Source organism: Artemia franciscana, chromosome 20 (assembly GCF_032884065.1).
Source record: "Artemia franciscana chromosome 20, ASM3288406v1, whole genome shotgun sequence".
In the NCBI taxonomy this organism is placed as follows: Eukaryota; Metazoa; Arthropoda; class Branchiopoda; order Anostraca; family Artemiidae; genus Artemia; species Artemia franciscana.
The window spans coordinates 35,985,388-35,997,672 of NC_088882.1; the positions used below are offsets into that span (position 1 = coordinate 35,985,388).

General features: G+C 35.0%; 1 protein-coding gene across 1 annotated transcript in view; it reads right to left on the minus strand.

Moving 5' to 3' along the window:
- The window catches only part of LOC136040195 (UPF0430 protein CG31712-like), a 64,564-nt gene that overhangs the window by 5,444 nt on the left and 46,835 nt on the right, over positions 1-12,285 (minus strand). The window contains exon 4 of the mRNA XM_065724346.1: positions 710-793. Coding sequence (XP_065580418.1) covers positions 710-793 — 84 coding nt within the window. The remainder of the gene's footprint in view (positions 1-709; positions 794-12,285) is intronic.

A 12,285-nucleotide genomic window follows, 5' to 3' on the forward strand; every position in this document is an offset into this window, starting at 1 on the left:
CAACAGACACGGAGGTCAAGACCGTATCCGGACAAATTTTTGTCACATTGTATATACAAAAAAAAATTCGGATGCGTTTTTCATTTCCCTCCCCCCCAAAACAAAATTCTGGATACGGTCACGATAGAGTCCAAAGTAGCTTCATAAGGGCAAATTGCAATATAGGGCAAAAGCAAGCTTAAAAGTAGTAAAGAAAGCGAGGAACTGAAAAAATTTAAATATCAAATTTATAAGTTTCATTGAAAGTAAATTTCATTGAGAATGACATTATTGAAGCTAATCAAGTTCCAACATAAATCTCAAATTACTTGAAAATAGACAATTTTTTTTTAATTAAACTGTTAAAGAGAGAACGAGAGAGAGCGTGGGATAGAGTCTTGACTACACACGTATCTTACTCTACTATATTGTTAAAACAATCGTTTATGCTGTGTTTTTTTCGAACAGTTTAGAGGGAGACAGAGAAATAAATAAAGAAAGAAAGAAAGAAAGAAAGAAAGAAAGAAAGAAAGAGAGAGAGAGAGAGAGAGAGAGAGAGAGAGAGAGAGGGAGAGGGAGGGAGGGAGAAAGGACAAGGGAAAGAAAGATAAGGGTGTGTGTGTGTGTGTTGTACTTCGCAAAACAATCAAGAAGAAAATTACAAAACGGTGTGACAGAATTAAGCGAAAAATTATACAATCCAAATTTCATAATTCAATTCAAAACTTACCAGCTTCTTCTGGGCTTCCTCAACCTTTTTTCTATTTTCTTCCAAGATTTTTTCTAGTTCATGACGCTTTCTCCCCTCTTCTTCCTAAAAAATATAAAAGCAGTTAAAAAAAGGAGCATTGGCACACATTTTAGTTATAAAATATAAAAACACATGAATAGAAAATAAATAAAAAACCTGATAAAATTTAATTTTTTCTGATATACAGATAACTGAAAAAAGGGCAAGAAAGCTAATAGTGTTGCTAATTTTCTTTTCATATCCTTAGAAATAACTTTTTGATTCTAATCCTAAGACGAAAGGAAACATATTCATTGTTTTTTTTTATTCAATGGTTAAGAATAATCAGTGATATCTGCAATTGAAATATCAGTTTAAACCAAGTCTTAAAAAGAGAAATAGATTGATTTTTCCCATGTCCTAAAAAAGAAAATGAGAACATTAAATAACGACATAAAAAATTGCAAAACCTTTAACTAAAATAAATTCTGTTTTTTTTTTTTTTTCAAAATACATAAAATCTATCATGGTCCAAACCAAACGAGTGTATGTAGTAATTTTTCCGAAACAATTCAGAGAGCAAGATAGATTTTCAAATCGGATTTGCGTCCGATGGTCAGATAAGAAGAGGTGTAGGAGGCACGAGGCAGAGGAGGCCTATGTGACGGAGGAAAACAAATTCCAGTACCTCAAGCTCAAAATTACCAATTTCGGTAATTACCTATTTTTCCCTACCATAGCGATTTTTGCCATAATTTTATACAACCAATTTCAGAAAATTTTTAAATTAGCAAACGTAATTCGGTAAATTAAACCGAAGGCAAAACATTTAGCTGGATGCCATAATTTTATAGATTTTACTATTAAAAAACTGTTTTTACGAAAAGCCTACTTTTTTCTCTGTTACACACGCGCCCGTTCATTTTTGGTAGAACAAAACAATGTATTACATATCAGGAAAATAAAATGTAGCAGTTATCTCACAATTTTAATGGCTTGGATGGTGAATTTCTTCAATTAGTAACGATTACCTCTCTGTCAGGCGACGTGAAATTGCAAGAAACTTCTCGATTCTCGTATACAACTGCTTGTCGCTATGATTGACTCGGCTGCACTAATTCAATTCTTCACTAATTCAAGGCTGTTATCTCCTTAGCATAAAACAATATGAAGTTAGGGCTATGAACTATAATATAATCATTAAGTTCAATCATAACACTGAAATTATCTCTGTTCACTAATCAGCGACTCGGAGGCTACACTGTGGGAAAAATTAAGGAATTTAAACAACAACAAAATCATACAACTGGTTAAAAAAATACAAAAAAAAAATAGCTGACCATCCTTATGCACCCTTGTAGACAAGAATCAGATGCGTCTTGGGTAGCTTTCAGGGTAGATGAGATGCAGTTACATTACCTATTTCCCAACGTATGGGTATGTAGTTTTACATAATCCTTTCTATTGCCCTCCTATACTGTATTCTATAAAGAAAAGGCTAGATCAAAAACACTAGAGTGCAAACGAATTCGGCTGTCTCTGTTTCGCTAAAAAATATGTTGCGATACTCTTTTCATCTTCTCCATATGAAACCAAAAAAGGATATATAAAAAAAAAAAAAAAAAAAAAAAAAAAAAAAAAAAAAAAAAAAAAAAAATCTAACCTTTCAGAGTGAATTGTGGAAGAGGAGAAATATTTCAAAATAAATGCTTTATTTTCGTCTTCATATTTTGCTACTGGGTGACAAAATCCTCGTTTTCTCACTTAGCCTGTTTGATATTTTTTTCATTTATTATGTCCTCTTCTTTCTTGGTTTCGTCATGTAAAGCCAGTGTGGTCTTATAACATATTTATCTTCCCTATAAGACCTCCCCCCTTCAGAATCTGCCTGAAGAATCTGATTTACTTATAAGAGAACCTATCACCATAGCTTTCGTGTTTTAGCGTCCCGCTTCTCTCGTTTTTGCTTTTTTATATTGGTTCTATCATACTTGGTATTATCACATTTAAGTCTTCTTAAATTTGTCAGTTTTTTTCAGTCTGAATTTGTTTTTGTTCTAAATCATTTTTGTCTTACTTGACGTTACCATATTCTTTACTTCTTTTAATTTCTTCTCTCAATATAATTTTTCAGATCCAAAAATACAAATACTTGGCCTTGTGATAAATTCATCTCACCATCAATATATTTTTTTTTAGATTGAAAATCCATATACTTGGGCTTCTGATAGATACACTTTGCTTAATAAATTTTATCTACCAATTTTAGCAACACGAATTATACCCATGGACCTGTCGGATAGTAGGCATGAAAAACAAGAGCTATAATCTCATATGACATTTGTGACGAGGTCTGAAGAGCCAAGAGCTCATATGGCATGAGTTCTAGCAAGATTCTAAAAATCAATATTGATTTAAAAGGAAAATCAGAGGCTTTATGCCGGTCGGGATTTAAAATAAGAGCTCTGAGACACAAGGTCCTTCTTAATATCAAAATTCATTAAGATCCTCATTTTTCTAATTCAAAATACCTAAACGTCCTAGTCGTCCTAGAACAAGCACCAGACCCCTCTAACTCCCCCAAAGAGAGCGGATCCAGTCCAGTTACGTCGATTACATATCTATGACATTTGATTATTCAACCCACCAAGTTTCATCCCGATCTCTCCCCTATAAGCGTTTTCCAAGATTTCTGGTCTCCCCCTCCAACACCAGATCTAGTCGGAATTTAAAATAAAAACTCTGAGACATAAGTTCCTTCTAAATATTAAATTTCAATAAGATCTGGTCACCCGTTAAGTTAGAAATACCTCAATTATTCTAATGTTTCCAAATTAACACCCCCAAAGAGAGCGGATCCGTTCCAATTATGTCAATCACGCATCTAGAACTTCTGCTTATCCTTCCCATCAAGTTTCATCCCAATCTCTCCACTCTAAGCGTTTTCCAAGATTTCCGGTTTCCAAGATTTTTGTTTCTCCCTCCAGCCCCCTATGTCCCCGGATCCGATTCAAAATGAAAATTGAGCATCTGAGCCGTAAGATCTTTCTATTTATCAAGTTTAATTAAGATCCGATCACCCATTCATAACATAAAGGAACCTCAATTTTCACGCTTTCCAAGATTTCTAGTTTTCCTCTCCAGCTCCCCCCCAATGTCACCGGATCTGGTCGTGATTTAAAATACAAGTTCTGAAGCACAAGATTCTTCTAAATATCAAATTTCATTAACATCTGATCACCCATTCGTAAGTTACAAATACCTCATATTTTCAATTTTTCTCCATTACCCCCCCCCCCCCCCTTCCAACTGCCCCAAAGAGAGCGGATCCCGTCCGATTGTGTGAGTCACGTATCTTGGACTTGTGCTAATTCTTCCCACCAATTTTAATCGTGATCTCTACTCTAAGCGTTTTTCAAGATTTCCGGTTCTCCCCTCCAACTCCCCCCAATGACACTGGATCCGGTCGAGAATTAAAAAAAGAGATCTGAGCTACGAGGCCCTTCTAAATATGAAATTTCGTTAAGATCCGATCACTCGTAAGCTAAAAATACCTCAATTTTTTTCTAATTTTTCAGAATCAACCTTCCCCCAACTCCCCCAATGAGAGCGGATCCGTTCCGGTTATATCAATCACGTATTTAGGATTTGTGCGTATTTTTCCCACCAAGTTTCATCCCGATCCCTCCACTCTAGACCTTTTCCAAGATTCCCAGTCCCCCCCCCCCAACTCCCCCAATGACTATGTATCCAGTCGGGATTTAAAATAAGAGATCTGAGTTACGAGGTCCTTCTAAATATGAAATTTCATTAAAATCCGATCACTCATTCGTATGTTAAAAATACCTCATTTTTTCTAATTTATCCCAATTAACCCTGCCCCCAACTCCCCCAAAGAGAGTAGATTCGTTCCGGTTAATGTCAATCACGTATCTTGGACTTGTGCTTAAATTTTCCACCAAGTTTCATCCCGATCCCTCCACTCTAAGCGTTTTTCACGATTTTAGGTTTCCCCCTTCAACACCCCGTAATTTCATTGGATCCAGTCAGAATTTAAAATAAGAGCTCTGAGGCACGATATCTTTCTCAATATCAAATTTCATTAGGATCCGATCATCTGTTCGTAAGTTAAAAATCCCTCATATTTTCTAATTTTTCCGAATTAACAGTCCCCCTATTCCCCTCCCCCAGATGGTCGAATCGGGGAAACGACTATTTCTAATTTGATCTGGTCTGGACCCTGATACGCCTGCCAAATTGCATCATCCTAGCTTATCTGGAAGTGCCTAAACTAGCAAAACCGGGACAGACAGACAGACCGACAGAATTTGCCATCGCTATATGTCACTTGGTTAATACCAAGTGTCATGAAAAGCAGCAACATATATTCGTTTGCAAGTCCTGGAGTAGAGATCTTTCCCTTCCCCCAGACACAAAATTATATCCCCTTATCCTAAAACCCGTCAAAAAAACTCCTGAAATTTCGGTTCGATCCTCTCGCCGTATGACAGAACAGGGTGCAGTATCATGTGATAATCGGTGAACAACTGGACAGATTGTAAACTTGTTCTGAAGAAGAATTGGTGTCAGCTACCCATATTGTAATCGCATGTGATTGGCCAGGGGTTACGGACACTTACCGATTATTCAAAGCTATGTACATACTGCAAATGATCTCCAAAAGCGATAAAAGTAAAAAAAGCGATAAAAGAAAAACCCCTTTTCGGAAAGAGAACAAATTCTTTTGGGTGCTAAAGTGCAGATTTTGATTTCCCACAATTTATCAAGGTGAAAAACAAAATTGATTAAAAAAAAAAAAAACAGTATATACATAAACCTTTGTACTATTTGTTGAATAGTTCCTTTAAAGTTAGTAATTTTCGCAGACAGTAATTTTTTTCCCTTACAGGACTTTTTGCTGGTAAGATACCGAGTTTCAAAAAGTAAAGTTGGAACCATGTTCTAAACATGTTGTATAGGTTAATGTTTCTGTCTTTTCATAGATTAAATAAAAAAAACAACAAGTTTTTTTTAACTGCAAGTAAGGAGCGACATTAAAACTTAAAACGAACAGAGATTATTCCGTATATGAAAGGGGTTGTCCCCTCCTAAACACCCCGCTCTTCACGCTTTGACTCTTTGTTGCAACTCTGTTTTTTAAAACAATAACAATTTTTTTTAGCGTAAAGAGGGAGGCATTGAGGAGGGGACAACCCCTTTCATACACGGAATAATCTCTGTTCGTTTTAAGTTTTAACGTCGCTCCTTACTTGCAGTTAAAAACCTTGTTTTTTTTTATAAACTTAATTTCTGAACATTTTTGAATTAATATGTTTAGATTTAGGATATTCATTTTTTTTTTTTTTTGCTAAATGGCTTTCGGCTAAATAGTTTTGATCAGACGATTTTGAAAAAAAAGGCGGGGGAGGAGGCCTAGTTGCCCTCCAATTTTTGATTACTTAAAAATACAACTAGAACTTTCCATCTTTCACGAACGTCTTTATTAATAATAAATATACGTAACTTACGAATTAATTAACGTAACGAGCTTCTATATTTGCATATTTTTATTACGTATATGAGGGGGTTTGCCATCTCGTCAATACCTCACTCTTTACACTAAGGCTCGAATTTCATCCAAATTCTTTAAGAATGACCCCTGAATCACAAAGGCCGTAGAACAAATAGTTAAAATTACTAAAAATACTTTAGAGTAATGATCTTCCGATTAATTGCAATTAGTTAATATACAAATTTCGTTTTAATTATTTATATGCGGAGAGCTAAGATCAAAACATGCATTAATTCAAAAACATCCAGAAATTAAATAAAAACAACAAGTTTTTGTAACGGAAAGTAAGGAGCGACATTAAAACTTAAAACGAGCAGAAATTACTCCGTATATGAAAGGGGCTTTCCTCCTCAACGCCTCGCTCTTTACGCTAAAGTTTGACACTTTCTCTTAACTCTACTTTTTAAAACAGTAAGAAACTTTAGCGTAAAGAGCAGGGCGTTGAGGAAGAAAAGCCCCTTTTCGTTATTGAATTAATGCATGTTTTGATCTTAGCTCTCCGCATATAAATAATTAAAACGAAATTTGCATATTAACTAATTGCAATTAATCGGAAGATTTTGAGAAAAAAGAAGCGAAGGAGGAGGCCTAGTTGCCCCCCAAGTTTTGATTACTTAAAAAGGCAACTAGAACTTTTAATTTTTTACGAACGTTTTCATTGGTAAAAAATATACGTTACTTACAAATTAACTTACGTAACGAACTTCTATATTCGTATGTTTTTATTGCGTATATGAGGGGGTTCAACCCTCGTCGATACGTCGCTCTTTACACTATAGCTTAGATTGTGTCCCAATTCCTTAAGAATGACTTCTGAATCACAAAGGCCGTAGAATAAATAGTTGAAATTACTAAAAATACTTTAGCGTAAAGACTGAGGTATAATGCGGAATAATTTTTGTTCGTTTTAAGTTTTAATGCTGCTCCTTACTTTCAGTAGAAAAAACTTTTCATATTTATTTTTTCATTGTTTTTTCAAATAAAGCAAGAAAATCCTGCGCCCCCTTCATTGAAATGCTCTTCCCCCATGAGAAGTCTCTCTATGGAAATATCCTCCCACGTAACCCAACCCCCTCAACTCTCCCCCCTAAACCAAAAAATTCCCCCTGAAAACGTCTGTACACTTCCCAGTAACCATTCTATATGTAAACACAGGTCAAAGTTTTCAACTTGCAGCCCCTCCCACGGGGACTGCGGGGGAGTAAGTCGTCCCTAAAGACACAGTTATTAGGTTTTTCGACTATGATGAATAAAATCGCTATCTCAGAACTTTGATCTGGTGACTTTGGGGAAAAATGAGCATGGGAGGGGGCCTAGGTGCCCTCCAATTTTGGTCACTTAAAAAGGGCACTAGAACTTTTAATTTCCGTTAGAATGAGCCCTCTCGCAAGATTCCAGAACCACTCAGTCGATACGAGCACCCCTGGAAAAAAAAAAACAAAACAAATAAACACGGATCCGTGATCTGTTTTCTGGCAAAAAATGCGAAATTCCACATTTTTGTAGATAGGAGCTTGAAACTTCTACAATAAGGTTTCTTTGATACGCTGAATCTGATGGTGTCATTTTCGTTAAGATTGTATGAATTTTATGGGGTATTTCCCACTATTTTCTAAAATGAGGCAAATTTTCTCAGGCTCGTAACTTTTGATGGGCATAACTGATCTGGATGAAACTTGTATATTTAAAATCAGCATTATAATGCGATTCTTTTGATGTAACTATTGGTATCAAAATTCCATTTTTTAGAGTTTTGGTTATTATTGAGCCGGGTCGCTCCTTACTACAGTTCGTTACCACGAACTGTTTGATCCGGTGACTTTGGAAAAAAAAAAAATAAGCGTGGCATATATATATATATATATATATATATATATATATATATATATATATATATATATATATATATATATATATATATATATATATATATATATATATATATATATATATATAAATCCTGCCACGCGGCATGCAACAAAGGAAGGAAAAACAAATGACCAAATGCCTTAAGTTCAAGGTTACTTTATTACTAAATCTGGAGTACAAAGGCAAGACAGAATAGATCCAGCAATGCTTACAATTCGTTTAGCAGAGCTTGAAAATTGCGCATTCAATCTATTCCAAAAGATTTTCAGTGACAGAAAATAAGAAAAGAATAGAAATAATAAAAAAAAAACTGTTTGCCATGTTTGAAGGCGTGGGAAAACACTGCTGTACAAACAACCGATGCAAAAACTAAAAAAGCGCATTTTAATTGCTTAGTTTTTTTTTGGGAAAGGGAGGAATGATTTCTAGGACTAACCTTGAAGGCGGATGTGTGTATGGACTATATTCTTTTAAAAGATGAGCAATGATAAAGTTCCAATGATTGAAAAATAAATGAATTCAAATTAAATAGTTTAAGCTATTACGACTGATAAACTAGAAGATTGAAGCAATGCATTTACACAAAGCGATCTTCCGTTTTTGGTATACTCTTTATTCAAAACATATCTCGTAAACTAATCATGGCAGTAAATATACCAACAAACACGTACATACACAAAGTGAGGGTTTCCGTATCCGCGCCAATCCCTGCCTAATACCTAGATATTTTATAATTTTAATTTCTACCTAAAATTTGTTTACCATTACCTGCTTCCTCACCTTGATCGAACTTGTCCCCCTCCCTCCCCTCCAAAAATCCCTCTGAAACTCCTATATAGGTGTCTCTTTCGTGACTAGCATAAAAGACTTATACCTGGTCTTTATTACTTACTAATTATACTAATTAGTATAATTACTAAATTATACTAATTATTACTTAAGACTTATTACTGGTTTTATTCGGTGTCAAATATTTTAAAATACAAGTGGAACAACGACATTGATCCAATGGGAGTAACCAGAAGCCAGAAAGGAGGGCTATACCAAGTACATAATTAATTCCACCCCCCAAAATCCTTATATGTTAAGCTTTAGAACAAGATTGTAAATATGACCTCTCCCGCTTCCGAGTTGGCCTAGTGCCAATTCCCCAAGGAAAGTCCCTCGCTATACAAATTCTAAAAAAAAAAATTCTTCTAAACAAAAAAAGGGTCAGGAAACCATGATCAAATAAGACAAAGCTTAATAGAATGTTGCTCCTGGCCCATTGCCAAACGCTACTTCCCAGAAATATTTTCTTTGGAGGAGGAAGGGCAGTCACGGAGTCAATCAAATTTATATCTTGACAGAAAAGTCAAGTTTACATAATTACTATTGCAGCAGAATCAATCTTACTTAGATATAACATAAGATATTTATAACATATAGATATAATATAGATAACATATATAGATAACATATAGATATAAGATATAACATAACATAAGATGTTATAAGATATAACATATGCTATAACTAATAACTGGTTGCAGCAGGAAAGTGCTTGAGGTCAACTTGGCCGCCCAAATTCCCCCTCCGTTCAGATATACTCAGACCACCGCTCTTAAACTCTCTCCCGTGAGGTTCCTATCTTCTTTCATATGGACTCTTCCTACTCTATTCTATGACAACCTCATTTGTGTTTGACCAAAAAGCATGATTTATTGGCAACCTGACAACTATTCCTACCTAACCTGGCAACTTATCATTCTTCGTCCCTCATACGAGGCCTAATCACCTTAGCTTTTCCTTGTTATAGCCTTAGCAAATGAGGCTGAGCCGGTGTTACCAATTGTAGAAGGTTTAGATCCTCCCCCCTCCCGAACAGATTTTGAAAATTTCTTATAGGTATTTTCACAGAAAAAAAAACAACCCTCATCTTACATTTTTGTGAATTCTCCTGGAGCCATACCATTTACACGCCATTTTCATTACAAAATTGGCTATCTTCTTATTATTCATCTTCTTTATAATTAACTTGAAAATTAGTTTATAGTTATTATTTATCTAAGTTATTATTATTTATCTACTATTATCTATTATTATTTATCTAAAGTATTTGATTCATTGGTTTAGGAGCATTATTATTCAGGATCCTTTGCCTGAGAGGACGCAGGTTCGAATCCCAGTGTACCCAATTGTTCAGTTTGTGACGGGGGTCAGTGGCGTGACTCTGTAAGCTTAGCCAGAGTCGACCCAGCTCTAAATGGGTGCCTGGAGAAATCTGGGGAAAGTAAACAGGAAGGGTGTGCGAAAGCACAGGATGGTTGGCCCCCAGCCCCCCGTTGCACTTCCTGGCTGAAGGGCCAAGAAACGGAGATCAGCACCGCCGGTAAGGACTGTAAAGTCTAATGCCGTATCTTTTACCTTTTACCTTTAAAGTATTTGAACTTGAAAATTAGTATTGATAAGACGGTTCATTCTAAAGCTGTTTATGTATCAGTCCTTTTTCGGACTGCAGTCAAAGGACAAAGATGTCCTTTGACTGCGTGGATTATGAAATATTGGTGAAAAGTTGGAGAATTGCGGTATTCGGGGAAATTTATCAAGTAACAAAAGTAAAAATGTGGCTTTCCTCAAGTACTAGTTCTGGGCCCCCTATTGTGTTTTTTTTTATATAAATGATTTAGATAAGTGCTAGATAAATAACAGATAAATGATAATTAGATAATAATAATATAATAATTATTTTATTTAAATAAGATAATAATAATTAAAAAGTCATACCATTTTCATTAAAATACTGATTATCCAAAAAAATAAGTTCATTAGCGTACATTTTTTCCACTAAGTGCAGCAGTAAAGGTACTTTGAAGAAGATTTGGAAGGCTGGCGCAATCCTGGTAATTTATGGCATTTCTAAGCAGGATATAACACAAAATATGGAGGATATTTACGGCAAACACTATCTTAAACAACCAAGAACATTAAAAAATACATTTTTTGTTCCATGGCTACATCTTAGGCTTACTCATACCTGAAAGCTGCAATTTCTAAAAAAAATTCTTTAGTTTTAATTAAAAAAATTAATTAAAAAAACTTAATTTAAAACTTAATTAATTTAATTTAATTAATTTGAAACTTAAAAAACTAATTTAAAAAATTAGTTGTTTTAAAATGATGAAGTTTTGTCACTTTTTTGTCAGTGTTGCCACTTCGAATCTTAAATGTTTCAGTTTATTTTTTATGATTTTCAATACACGATCCTTTCCCCCCTACAGTTTGCGCCCACTAGTATTAAAAAGCATATCTTTACAAATTACAACATTTTAAATTAAAACTCAAATCCCTGATTCTCCTAATTTGTAAAAATGTACCCATTTTTCCAGTTAAGCAATTCAAGCAGCCAGATTCTGCTTACACTGTTCTTAGAAGTAGCTGAAGATTCTCAGCAAAATATTGTGTTGTATCCAGGATTTTTTGGGAGGGGGGTACCAAAAACTTCGAAAAACCCATCAAAAATTTGTTATATGCATTTTTGCTACGTTTTTACGAGCCGGACAAACATTTCAAGAGGAGGGAGGTTCAAACCCCTACCCTCCCTGGATGCAGCCTTGGTCATGGATATCAAACAGTTCGTGGTAACGAACTGTAGTAAGGAGCGACCCGGCTCAATAGTAAACGAAACTCAGAACGGAACTTTGATACCAATAGTTACATCAAAAGAATCACATTTTAATGCTGATTTTAAATATATAAGTTTCATCAAGTTTACAAATTACAACATTTTAAATTAAAACTCAAATCCCTGATTCTCCTAATTTGTAAAAATGTACCCATTTTTCCAGTTAAGTAATTCAAGCAGCCAGATTTTGCTTACACTGTTCTTAGAAGTAGCTGAAGATTCTCAGCAACATATAGTGTTGTATCCAGGGTTTTTTTTGGGAAGGGGGTACCAAAAACTTCAAAAACCCATCAAAAATTTGTTATATGCATTTTTGCTACGTTTTTACGAGCCGGACAAACATTTCAAGAGGAGGGAGGTTCAAACCCCTACCCTCCCTGGATGCAGCCTTGGTCATGGATATCAAACAGTTCGTGGTAACGAACAGTAGTAAGGAGCGACCCGGCTCAATAGTAACCAAAACTCAAAAGA